Raw genomic sequence first — 14,405 nt, 5'->3', positions numbered from 1 at the left:
TCAGGGGTCTTAATATGGGTCAAACTTTGAAAACTGAATATTTAACTCTGCAATTGAGGTCTGTTATTGGTCATCTTATCAGAATAACATGATGTGTGCATTGTAGCCTATTTTTAAAATCATGTACAAAGTACATTTTAAAAAGGGTCTACAAGAATGCAAAGACCTCTCTGAAACAGCTTAGGAGGTAGCCCTGTTTTCCCATATGTCATTTATTTTCCTTTTTATGACATTATCTTGACACATCAAGAGCAGGGTGTAGTGTCCTTATGCATTTCCAAAATTATTCCTTTTCTAAAGTTATCTGCAGGATAGTCACAGAGAGGTAGAAAGAACACGGTGTTTGGAGCTAAGCAAATCTGAGATCTAAACCTGTCTCTGGCCTCTAGTGGTAGTTGGCCTGAATCTGAGTTACAAAATCTGTAGTATGACGATAAAATGAATAGACTGTTATGTTAAAGTGTGTATATGCATGGTGTGTGTGTGTGTGTGTGTGTGTGAGAGAGAGAGAGAGAGAAAGAGAGAGAGAGACAGAGAGAGAGAGAGAGAGAGAGAGAGAGAGAGAGAGAGAGAGAGAGAGGGAGAGGGAGCGGGAGGGAGGGAGAGAAGAGCAAACAGGGAGTCCGTTTTGTTGCTGTAGAACTATAACAGAGGCTGTCATAGTAAGGATTAGTGTTTTCATTGTTATTGATAGTGTTACACAGCATCTGCAATACTGCAGCTGCTGGAGGGCCATTTATCCTGCTCTTAAAATTTTGTCCTCACTTTTTGATCCTCATTGCCCTCCTTATTTCCCAATATCACTTTATCTGTATCTAAAAATACTTTCTGTTATATTTTCCAAGCAGCCAGCAGGACAGTGGTGGAATGCAAGCATGCAGAAAGGATTATCTTCCTCTTTAGAGGGACCACAGATGTGATCATAATGCCTAGATATTCAGGAGAAATGCTCTAAGTCTTGGATGTAAGAGAGATATTTTAAAGAATGGCTGGTTTAGGCCATTTTTAATCTTAGATAATAAGTTTTCAAATTTAGAAAGTAAGCTTATGAAAATTGAGAAGAAAATTTTATCTTTGCAAACTGTTGACTATAGTTTTTAGCCCTTCCCTCTTTCCAGTAAATTAGTTCCTAAAATGTGTGGAGAATGGAAACAAAAAGTAAACCTTCTCTGTCAGGAGTTCTAGAGAGAAAAGCACATAGGCCAAGAACTTACTTACAACAGAAGTTGTCCTTCTAGGTGGCACCCAAATTGCAATATCAATTCATATGTGTTCAGAGCATATTACATCATTTTCATTTTTATTTCAGAGAATAATACATCAGGGCAATTATTCTTTAGCTAAAAAACATAAAGAAAATAAATGTTATTAGAAATGCTTTTCTTAAGTCTTTATGTGAGTACCTAAATGTGTTAAAATTATTGAAATATGGAATTATGCAAGATTTATCCAGTACACCTCTGATATTATTATCCCAGGTAACATTGTTAGGTTTGTTTGTTATTTTTGTTGTTGCTGTTGTCGTTTGGTTTTTGCAAAGCCCAGGGCTTTGTGCATGCTAGGCAATTGCTCTACCATTGAGCCACATCCCCAGTCCCATTTCTTATGTATACTTCTTGACCTTTTGCCTTCTGGTAGAAATTTGGGACTGCTGTATCATAAGGGCAGCATAATCATTTTGGATCTTATTATTTTCTATGACTACTTTAAACCTATAAAAACAGTTCATGTGGTCTCTAAATCCTTGATCAAATCTATCTCTTTCTCTCTTTCTTTCCTTGCTTCCTTCCTTCTTTCTTTCTTTTCAATCACCAATAAACAAAACATTTGGTTTTCAGGGCAACACAATCATACCTTTCCCAAGCAGACTAAATGTGCAATAGTGACCAATCAATGAAATGACATATATGCTTTTCATTTTCTTTGTAGGTACGTCCACCCTGTCTTCAAGTTTTCTTGGCTTACTGCTGCCTGCCCTTGGCATCCTTGTCTACTTGGAATTCTGAGTGTGATGTGAAAGCTGCTGTTCCCAACCCAGCTCAGAGGACACCCTTCATCCTGGGATAAAGACAGTTCCCACCAATTTCTGCGGCTTCATCCTAAGCCAAATAAATTATACTTCAACAAACTATCCAGCTGATTTACAACACACTATGACTGAGGCATTCAGGAACCCCTTCATCCAAAAGAATAAACTTTTAAATGGATATAAAATGATTTTTAACTCGTTCCAATATGCCTTATAAACCACTTAACCTGATTCTGTGACAGTTGCATGATTTATTCCAATGGGACAAGTTTCAGTGTTCAATTCAATATCATAGGCTGTAGAGTGAAAGTAAAATCACCATACACAGGTGCTTTAAATTTAATAACAAGTTGTGAAATATAATAGAGGTTGAAATGTTGATTGTATGTGGTAAATGTAAGAGTAATACAGTCTCTTGTACGATCCCCTCTGTTTTGGGTCCTGCTTATTTTTGAATGGCCCCTATCATTCACGAAATTTTGATTTTTTTCTGAATAAAAAAAGAACATGACAGAAACATTTCAGCATAAATTCATTACCAAATCACTTTACTGAATGAGCTGAAAGATTTTGAATATTGAAAGCCAAATTCTAGAACTTACTATCAGTATTCTTATTTTTGAAGTAATTTTCTAACTATTTCATTTTCAGAATCAGTAATGCTTTTCAGTTAGTTTTCTAATGGTAAACATACCATATGCAGATTTTTTTTTACTTTTGTATTCTACTCTGAAATTATTTTATGCTTTTCTTATCATCAGTATCAAACCTCAAAAACCACAGCTCTTATCTGAAATATCATCATATTGCTGTATGTATTCATATGTGAAATGATGGATTTTGAGAAGTAGTGTTCTTCCATTTTTTTATTAAGATGTGAGTCTTTATATAGTAGAGATAAATGACAGTTAAGTGAATATCTGAATTACTTAATAATATTCTAATATCTTTGTTTTTGTGCTTCATTCCTAAGTATAATCTTTCTTTATTGAAGATGTGAAATCAACAAATCATCTGTAGGTTGAAGAAGCTACAGTATTCTTTTAAAAACAATAAAATAAAACTTAACTTTAAGCTCATTTGCCACTTCAATGCCATATTGACAAATGGCTAAAAATACCAAATTGATATGTTGTTAATGGTACTTTGAAGATTATGCAAAACTGGAAGGCCACAGGGAGACAGAAGATGTGTCTCCCAAGTGTTGGTACTTAGGGTTTTTATAAGTTGTGAAAAGAAGGGTGCACATTTCTTCATTCTCCATGGTGTGCATGGAAATATATCTGAGTGTGGATGTGAGAGCTCGGGAAATAAAGAATTAGCTGGCTCATGAAATAGTGCAATGTTTGATGCTTCAGGATGTATGATCCTATTTTATTAGCACAACCTAGCTAGCTAATTAGAGATAGAGTTTATCTTTTTAGAAAGGATAACTTATAGGTTCATAAAAAGATATTTACAGGAAGCAAAATAAATCTATTACTACTTTACCCCCTATCTTTAATTTGTATAATTTTTGTACTATATATCTATGTATAAATGTTTAGAATCTTCATTATGAAAATATCAATAAATATTTCATTAATTTACATTTACCTCTTTGTTATAAAATGAAAATTTTTAAAACCAATGAAATGGATGACTGCCCAGTGAAAGTCTTAAGATCATTGCCAGGTTTCATAAAATATTTAATTATTTGGAAAAAGAAACAAAATGACTTCATACTTTAAGGAAACGAATACTCTGTAAGCCTTCTGTATAAATGTTGGTGTTTCATTGTTACACTACGGGGTTTTCCTTTTGCAATGTGACCCATGTTGGGCATTTTTATATAATCAACAGCAACTACATCTTTTGCCAAATGCATGCTTGCCTTTTTATTTTTTAATGTAAGGTAATAAAGAGCAAAACTGGCTAGATTTTTGCATGAAATGGTTCTGAAAGGTAAGAAGAAAGCAGACTTTGGAGGTTGTTTAGTTTTAAACTTGTGACAGATAAAGTAGACTAAAATATCTCATATACTGATAACTCAAGCTTTTCATTTCCTCATACAGTTGTACGAATTTGACTGGGACCATCAGTTTTAAACTGTTGTTGAACTAACTAATGTATCATATGCTTTAAGATGCAAGATTCTTAATTAAACTTTATATAGATATAGAAACATCTGTGGTTTCTTTGTATTTCAGGAAAGGTGGTAGTAGTTTTATTTGATACTGATAAAATATTGAATTGATTTTTTAGTTATTTTTTATCATTTTTCAATGGAGTAGTATAGGACTGTGCTTTGTCCTTTTTATGAATGAAAACAAATTATAAAGAAATAAATGTCTTACTGTTACCCAAAACATAATAACTGTCCTTTCAATTTACCAAAAGTTTAAATTCAGATTTAGAAGGTTTTCATTATAAGTGCAATAGCATGGAATAAACATTACTTGGTGAATCAACAATTCAATGTTGATACGGTTCACTGTTTAAAAAAAAAAAAAGAAAGAAAGTATACACACACAGACAAAACCACAGTCAGCTTCATTGTTAACAGTGAAATAAGATCACCTGGTAAGTCACTTCAACTCCTGGAGATGCCCATGAATGTCACTCAGGCAGCAGCAGGACACTAAGCAAGCTGCTACAGACAGAAAATAAGAGACTGGTAAGTCTTGAATGAGCTGAGACACTAGGAGGAATTTGCATGAAAGCATAAACCCAGAGACAAGGAGTCTGAAACAGGTAAAGTCTTCCTCTGAGTTCTGAGCAGACTGGACCCAGAATTAGGAATCTCAGGGCTTCCTGAGCTCTGCCTTTCCATTTTCCCAAGTGTCCCTATTGTGATTTCTCTTTGCCACCCTGACCTCCCTTCCTGATTCATGAAGCTTGCTTCACCGTGGATCCAGGTTTTCCCTTTTAAGCTGTTTGTTTAAGTTCCATTGCTTGACCCTAAGTATTAGGTTACTTCCTAATTCTAATATTTTGCTTTTGGTATTTGACCTTCAACTGACCTCAGCTCAAATTTTTTCAGGCTTTGGGAGATCAAAGCTTTCATTGAGAGTACCTTCTATGTAAGGTATTTCTCAAAACTGGTTGCCCATCAGAACTTTCAAATTCTCAAGAAATTGAAAAAACAAAATGGACTCTGTTGCTTCAGTCTGAAATTTCCATATCAGAATCATGGGAGTGAGGTACAAAAAGCTATTTGGGGAGGCAATGTTCAGGACTGTTTGATAGGAGGTCAGGTTTGAGAATCAGATTTTTCATGATTACTATAACTTTGATATTTTTAACTAAAGAACATAGTTCAACATAATATATACATAATTTAACACACCTGAAGAAAAAAAATCCATATTAACTTGCCTAAAATGCTGATTTGCTTATGACTTGATCTTATCTTTACTTCTACATTATAAATATCAAAATGCTATATGTTTTTCATAACAAAAATATCCCTTAATTTGTTTAAAGCTGAAACACAGGAAACAAACTGAAATATTCCTCAGATTTCTTTTCTCAAGGAATGTGGATTTTCCTTACATTTTTTTCTTTCTCTTTATTTCCTCAATGATACTTGGATAATTAATTAAAATTTAATAATTTCCTGAGCCTATAATCCTCTGGAGTGTCTTAAAAATAATGATGAAAGGTGTCCCATCCCCAACTTCAGAATTTGTTTTTTTCTGAATAGAAACATGGTGATTTTTAATAAGTTGACTTCATAAATTAGTTTATGGCAAGCCAAAATTACATTTCTACATTGTTTATCATATTTTAAAACAGATTCCTCATTTTGGTTACTAAGAATACATTTGATATTGGGGGTAATGTATACCAGTACTTGCAATACCATTACTGATTTGGATTTAGAATTCAGTCTGGCTGATTGTAAAGCAGAACTCTGAAGTAAAGGAACTTGGTCTTCTTCTGTCATATTTGCTCATTCAGACTCATTTGCTTTCCAGGATGCTGCCTTGAAATATTTCTCCTTTCCTCATTTTGAAACCTGTATGTATGTCATACTCATTAATATGGATAAGATTGAAATGCTGCTCCAAGCACATTTTCAGAAAGCATTTATGTTGATAATGTGCAACAGTGTGGATGAATCTGAAATGTATTATGCTATAAAAGAAGTCAGATGCAATGCTATGTGATTCCATTGATGTGACATCCTGAAAAGGACAGAACTCTAGGGACAGGACAGTGGTTGCCAGGGTTGGATGTGAGAAAAGTATCTGCATATATGCAGCATGATAGTTGATAAAACTGGTGGTGGTGGTGACTCATACCTAAGCATTTGTCAAAAGAGTGCACGGATAAGGTGAACTCACAAAATAAGGCCATGAAAAGTCAATCTCATCTCTATCTTGCTCACTTTCTCTCTGTGATTCATGAAATTGGCTAGACCTATTATATTGTTTTGACTACCATTTATTACCTTAAGAATATGAACAAGAAATGTAACATTTTGAGGTTGTTTCCTCTTCCACAAACTAGGGATATCACTTTTTATCCATTCAGGATTCTTTCAATTGCAAGTAATAGACATAAGTAATAAACAATAAGTTTAAGGGGAAAATAGGGAGTTTATTGGCTCAAATAATGGGATCTCCAAGAAGGAATGGACATAGGGCTTATGTAATATTCTTAGGGAATGACTTTTCAACCCACGGATTTTGCTTCTCTGACAGGCTATCTCTTGTGACAGGAATTATCCTAGTGGGTGATCCAAAAGTAATAGATATGCATTCTTTCTGATTTAGCACATATACCAAATCTTATAGAAGATTCATTTCATCTTCAAGAGTTTGGTATGTTTTATTTAGCCAGCCTGGGTTTCCTGTCCACACTTGTGTAGTTGGAAGGTGGTAGGCATTGTGTTAGAAATCCCCACAAGGACCACATGGAGTAAAGAAAGGATAGTTTCCCCCAAAGAAAGGTGCCTTTTTGCACTGACACCCTCCCCTTGCTATACTTTAAGTAAACACCATGCCCAGAGATGAGGGGTGATGGGAAACCACTGTCAAGCAATCCATCCACACCATTGTCATTCTTTCTAAAAAAAAATTGTCTAAGAAAGAATGGCATGAATATCAAGTACAAGTTTTCAAGGGACTTCAGAATTTCATTGGAAAATCTTACAAACATAGATAATCACTCCAATTAAACACTGGATATGTTTAAATGTTGAAAACACACATAGCATTTTAAGCTACCTGCATTAGCATTTATGGCCAAACAACCACAAAATATAAGTGGCATATAACAATAGACATTAATGACTCACATATCTGGGCAGTAGTAAATAGATATGTTATTTTGCTACCTGAGCTGGGCTGCCTTATATTTAGAAGTTGATGACTGTCAGCTGTTGGAGGCTGCCTTTAGATGGGGCCTTCAGGGCAACTTGGCTTACTTTAGTTTTCTTCCAACCTCCGTAAGTCTAGTCCTGGCATGTACCCATGGCAAAGACAGAAGTGCAAGAAAGCATGTGGAAACATGTATGTACTCTTTCAAGTCTTTTCTTGCCTCGTGTCTGCTAACATTCTGTTGACCAAATTGAATCATATTATAAACACTGGTCCAAGAGGCAAGGCAGATTACCCATATACACTGGTGAGCACTTTGAATATACAAACAAAGAATATAGATATATAGGCAGGGTCAAAAAATTGAAGCCAAGTCATTCAAACTACCACAAGCGCTTACCAAATTTCATTGGCTCTCAGAAAATATGTTTTCCATTAAAAAAGAAAAAAAATATTCCTAATTAAATTATAACATAATGATTGATTATCATGTAGAATATATATATATATATATATATATATATAGAGAGAGAGAGAGAGAGAGATACAGAGAGAGAGAGAGAAAGAGAAATAATTTCTACTTCAAAGACTCTTTATTATTTATTATTCTTACACATAGACAAAAATGAAACTATCCATAAAATAATTCTATAAGATAACCCTAAAATTCTCCACATTCAGAATATGACTCTTCTAAATCATTTTAAAACTCTGAATAGCTGGTGCTTATATTTTGATACAAAATATCATTCTTTGGTACTAATGTGTTATTCATGATTTCTTAAAAGGATATTCTAACTTTTTTCTAAGTGACTGATGCCCATTATGCCTGTACTCTCTCAATATTACCTGGCACTAAAAGAAAGTTATTGTGGCCATTAAAAAATATATATGTCCACAGATTTTTCCACTTAAGAGTTGGAACCTAATTCTATTCCCCTGAAGTATGTGCTGGATTAAATGACTCTCTCCTATTGAATAGAATAAAACAAGAGTGACAATGGATTACTTTGGAAATGGGGACATGAAAAGCAAACATCTCCATCTATCTTGCTTTCTATCATGTTTCTGGGAGAAGAAAGCCCTGTGGAGATGTCTACATTGCCCAGAACTGAGGCCTCCTGCCAGCAACCTAGTGAATGAATCATCTTGCAAGCATATCCCCAAGCCACACCCAAGATTTCAAATGACTATACTCTGGCTAAAAGCTTAACAGCAATCTAATGAAAGGCCTTGAATCAGAACCACAAAATCAAACTGATCAAAGATGCATGACTCTCAGAATCTGTGTGAGATAATAGATATTTTTTGTTGTAAGCCACTATGTCTTGAAGTGATTTGTATTCAGTAACAGACAATTAGTATACAGTGAAACTCTTACAGGACTTGTTAACAAGAACTTTAAGCAAATGAAGTCATCTAATCTGTTCAGCAAGAATAACAAATGTATCCCTAGATGTCCAGCTAACTTATTTTGATGAATTTCTGTACATTAGAACTTTTTGTCTCCATGCTAAATCAAAAGATACTTTAAAAGCAGTTAAAGTCAACATGTGTTATCTTCCACATACTTCCAAATCAACTGGAATAATGACAATATAAACAGCTATGAACAAGGCCACATATGTGCAGGCAGTCACAACTATGTCATAGTTGTCTCCTTGCTGAGAGCGATTGAAAGACACCACTAATTATAAAATGCATTCTATTTTCCGAGATGTTAAAATGTAAAAAAGTATGTATACTAGAAATATGATTTTTAATAGCTCCTATGGATGCTTGCAACATCTATGAGTAAATTTAGAGTAAAGGAGGTGAGGGTTATATTTAGATTAGGATGTTGAATGGTGTTTGGTTCACTGCAGAGGCAGGACTCCAGCTCAGCTGGCTGGGATCCCAGTGGTAAGCTGAGAGGAGCAGGGCTGCCAAGGGAAATGGTTTCTGCCTTTACATCTACTGTAAATGTAGCTGCTCAAAGCGTTCCATCTGGCTCACTGTTTCACCGTTTCTTTTCATCTTTTCAGAGCAGTACAAGGCCTTGCGTGTAATAAAGAACTGAGTACATATATATCGAATGGATTGCTGAATGAAAAATAAAGCTTTTAGATGTTTAGTGTTTTAGCACCTTTTCTAGAAATATTTTTGTATTGCTAGATTACTAATGTGCCTATTCCACATATTCTAACATTAGAAGAGCTCTTGAACAAAAGAAAAATATCAGTTCTACACAATGGAGTGTTTATAGGTCTGAGTTTGTAAAAACATTTGGGAAAGGAATAGATTCAATGAATAGTGGTCACTTGTACCTTCAGGAATAGCCAGTACCTCCTTCTCTTAGCATTGTTTCCATAACCCTTTCTTTAAATGTTGAATGTTAGGAGCACATAATAAAAAATACTATGTAATTTGTGGTACCTATGTATTATGCACAACATATCTTTTGTTTAATTATATATGTATTTATTTATATGTTGTATTGTGTAATTATCCCTTTAATTTCACCTTTGTTATGGTTTAATTGTGAGGTGTCCCCCACAATCTCCTATATGAGACAATACAGAAAGATTTAAAGGTAAAAAGATTAGGTTATGAGCTTTAACCCAAGCAGTGAATTAATTCCCTGATAGAGATTGACTGAGTGGTAACTGAAGGCATGCACGGTGTGGCTGAGGGAGGTGGGTCTCTGGGGTGTGCTTTGGGGGTGTATATTTTGTCCTTGTTGAGCAAAGCTCTCTCAGCTTCCTGATGTAATGTCCTGAGCCACTTTACTCCCTCGCAGTGTCCTGCCTCACTTGGGCCTGAGGAATGGAGCCAGCTGTCTGTGGACTGAGACCTCAGAAACCCTGAGCCCCCAAATAAACTTCCTCCCCTAAAATTGTTCTTGTCAGGTCTTTTGGTTTCAGCAGTGAAAAGCTAACTAAAATAGACTTCAATATCATATATTCCATATTTGTCCTCTAAATTCATTTCATTAATTTTATTTATCTATGAACAAATTTGTATCATATGTGGTTTTTATTTACATAAATTGCACATTTTATTCCACATATCTTATTCTATTTCCTAGCTCTCTCAATTAACTTTTTCCCCCCTAATCCACTTAATGTTGTTCTATACAGACCTGGTTTATTCTTCTGGCTAATTTCATTCCTTTATTCCCATTCTGTTTTTAAATCTCTCCACCAGAGACTATTCCAAGCAAACATCTATTTAAATGATTTTTATGCCCCTCTGTGAGACTATTTCTGAGGTACATTTAGTAAAAAAATTACTACTTTACAGTATGGATGTATAATATATTTATTTATTTAGCAAGGTACTTCTCTTGGTGTAGGAATGAGCAAAATAAAGCCATTCTAATTTGTAAAAGGTGATACCAATTTTCACTTTGTTCAGCACTTGAAAGTCTTTATTTCCTCATCAAATCTTAATATATAGATTGAAAGTTTGGTCAATAGTCAGTGTGAAGTGTTTGAATTTACATTTTCTGATTTACTAAGTTATCTCTTTGTGTGATACACTATTTGTATTTTTCTCTTCTATGAATTGACTATTTATAACTAAACATTTTGATATTCCCTTAAAGGTATGCATATTTTCTGAAAAAGCAGTTTCAATCCTAGATAGATATGACAGAAACTTGTATGTATATGTGCACTAGGTATAAAAGTATTCAAGTCAGCACTGTTTATAATTGTTCAAATTTAGAATCAACACAAGTTCCAAGAATTATTAGCTTAGCTAATTATACTGTGGCATTGTATTACTCAACATTCTTGAGAGAAACTGAACCAACGATTTATGATGAAGAATTATCTTATGTGATAATGGAGGTGAAGAAGTCTCAAGATATGCTATCTGCAATCTGGAAGCCCAGGAAAGCAGGTGGTGTGGTTACAGTCCAAGATCAAAGGAGCAAAACCATGAGTGCTGATGTCAGAGGAGAGAAAGAGATGATGTCTCAGCTGAAATGGAGAAAATGAATTTACCCTTCCTCTACCTTTTTCTATTCAGTCCCTTGATGGATTGGATAATCCAATCTACACTAGTAAAAACAGATCTTTTATATTCAGTGTATGGATTCAAATACTAATTCAAAAATACTCTCATAGACACTCCCAGGGATAATGTTTTATGAGCTAACTGGGCATCTATTAGCCTAATCAAATTGAAACATAAACTATCAAAGGTATTTTTAATATAATGGAGTATTATGCAGTGATGAATAAGAAAATTGTACTACTAGATCCAAGTATGAATCATATTCATAAGATCAATGAAGAAGCAAGATACAAAAGACTATATGTTGTAAGTTTTGTTTTTTTTTTAAGTTCATGGACAAGAGAAACTGATATATTTTGCTATAAGTTAGAATCTTTGGGAAGATGGGTGCCTGGCAGGGAGCCTGAGGATATTTCTATACATAGTTATCAAACTATATAAGAATCCATTAAGATGAAAACTTTAAACTTATATACTTTTCTATATTTATATTATGCTTCAATAAAAATTTAAAATTTTAGTAGCTCAATCTGTGCATAACCTTACATTTCCAATTCTATCCTAAAATTGCTAGAATAGGGAGTATGTTTATCATGTATTTCTCCCACAATAAACTTAATTTTTTTTACTCTTGGTCAACAAGAAATACAGGTAATTAAAGAACAAATTATAATCAAGTGTGATAAATCTATAACAGGGAAATTTGAGATAATACAGGAGTAAAGCAGGCTTGACAATAGCCGTCTAGGAATCCAGAGGATTCTCAGAGGAAATAGTGTTTAAGGGGATACCTGGGGGAAAAACTGGGTGTCACTTGGGGAACAATAAGGAAAAAGAAGGAGCCCAGCAAATGTGAAAGGACAGAAAGAAGAGAAACTGAAGTCTGTTTTGTGCTGCTGCAACAGAATACCACAGACTGGGCAAGTGGTAAGTTGAAGATTATTTGGTTCATGGTCTTGGAGGCTGGGAAGTCCAAGATAGATGGGCCACATCTTGTAGGGGCCTTCTTGCTACATCATGACATGGAGAGAGATTTCACGTGGTGAAAGAGAGATGGGAGAATGGTGGCCAAGCACCCCCCTTTATAACTAACCCCCTTCCACCATAATCAACTTATTCACTCATGAATGTTTCCATTGGCTTTTTCATTGCTGGGACTAAAATACACAACCAGAACAATTTTAGGGCAGTTTATTTGGCACTCATGGTTTGGGAGCTCTTAGTCCATAGACAGTTAGCTTCATTGCTCGGGAATCAAAGTGAGGCAGAAGATCGTGGTAGGAGGGGTATAGTGAAGGAATGCAGCTCAGGAGCTGGCCAACAGGAAGCAGAAAAGAAAGCTCCACTCATCAGGTACAAAATATAAATCCTAAAAGCACACCCTAGTGACCTATTTCTCCCAGCCACAGCCTACTTACACTGCTTAGCACCCAGTTAATCCACATAAGTGGATTAACACACTGACTAGGTTAAAACTCTCATAACCCTATTATTTCACCTCTAAACTTTCTTGCGTTGTTTCACACATGAGCTTTTGTGGGACACTTCATATCTAAACCATAACAACAGTAGTCTGTGGACTACTCATGACCTAGTCACCTCTTCAAGACTCCACGTCACAGTACCATCCAAATGTAATTAAATTTCAACATTAGTTTTGAAGGAAACTTTCAAACATAGTACTCAGTGAGGTTTAGAATTTGTGAGAAGGGCAGTTGGCTTGCATGTGACAATAGAGGCTTGGCAATAGCCATTTAGGAATCCAGAGAAACTTCTAAAAGGAAATGGTATTTAAGGGGATACCTGATGGAAAAAAAAACTGAGTGTCACTCAGGGAACAATAAGGAAAAAGAAGGTGCCCCACAAATGGAAAGGCGCTGTGAAGGGACAGAAACAAGAGGAAGCTGAAGTCTGCTGTAAACAAAAGTGGATCGTGAGGACCTCGTAATCCCTATTAAGAAAAGTGTAATTTATTTTACAAGAAGTAGGCCACTTTGGAGGCAAACAGTGATGTAATAAGGATGGGCTTTCAGGACTAATTCAGACTAGAGCTTGGAGAAGGGCTTGGAAATGAGTATTGCTGAAGCAAGGAACAGTAGTCTGGGAGCAGTCACTGTGTTCCAGGTAAGAATCCTTTAGGTGGCTTGAAATCCTCTTATGGTTAAGTAAAACAAATTCCATAGACTTTAGAGATATTGATCCAAAACTCCTGATTGATTGGACACAGTGGAAAATTTAAAAAAAAAAAAATTGAACACCATTTATTGGTTTGTGCCTTGGCTCTTTTCATAGAAATTAACCAGTACTCAAAACTGACTTCAGGACAGATTTTTGAAACTTCATAAGTATTTGCACTGAATTTTCATAATTGCGTCATTTCAATTGTGCTTGCACTATTCATAGCCATGGCTAGGAAAAACAATGCAATGCCAGGAGGGCAGCTTAATGCGCCCTAGTCTATAGAAGGAAAGGAAACAGAAGGGAAAGTACAAAATATCTTCCTAAGACTTAGAGAACTTTCTGAGGTAAGCAGAAACAATTTAGGTTGCTCAAAAGTTTCTCCAATGATTTTATAAATGAGATTTCAATTCCCTTTAGAGAACATGGTCATATAGACATTTTAAAAGGGAACAAGTTATATTCCCCTCCTCACTTACCCTGCAGTGCTGGAAACATTGGCTGACTGCTTAAATATTTGCCATTTACAATTATTGGGGAGACAACTGCTGGTATCCAGTGGTTTGAGTATTACCAAAGGGACCATGTGTGTGATACATTTTAATTATGTATATTATTCTCTCTACTGGCCTAAAACAGTGTCTCTTAATCTTTTAGAATATATAGCTAAAACAAAACCAATCAACCAAACAACAAGCTATCCATGCTGATTAAATTATTATTAAAATGTTATTTAAATATATTAAATATAAAATAAGTCATAAACATCTCATTCTTGTAATGCATACATTTTAAAATAAAATAAATCTATAAGACTAGTAATATTCAAATTAATAATTGATTTAATATGATCATTGAGTTTGTTTGGCTAAAATTAATTTGTTGCTCAC

The 14,405-nt window shown here is 34.8% G+C and overlaps 1 protein-coding gene across 2 annotated transcripts in view; it reads left to right on the top strand.

Annotated features, from left to right (window-relative positions):
* The window catches only part of Cntn1 (contactin 1), a 268,377-nt gene extending 265,772 nt beyond the window's left edge, over positions 1–2,605 (top strand). For both annotated transcript variants that reach the window (XM_071609195.1, XM_071609194.1), the window contains exon 24: positions 1,930–2,605. In XM_071609195.1, coding sequence (XP_071465296.1) covers positions 1,930–2,006 — 77 coding nt within the window. In that variant the 3' untranslated portion in view covers positions 2,007–2,605. The remainder of the gene's footprint in view (positions 1–1,929) is intronic.
* The last annotated feature ends 11,800 nt before the right edge of the window (positions 2,606–14,405 follow it).

Source organism: Marmota flaviventris, chromosome 3 (genome assembly GCF_047511675.1).
Source record: "Marmota flaviventris isolate mMarFla1 chromosome 3, mMarFla1.hap1, whole genome shotgun sequence".
Taxonomy (NCBI): Eukaryota; Metazoa; Chordata; class Mammalia; order Rodentia; family Sciuridae; genus Marmota; species Marmota flaviventris.
The sequence above is the reverse complement of the archived record's forward strand: the minus strand, read 5'-3'. Positions and strand labels throughout refer to the sequence as shown.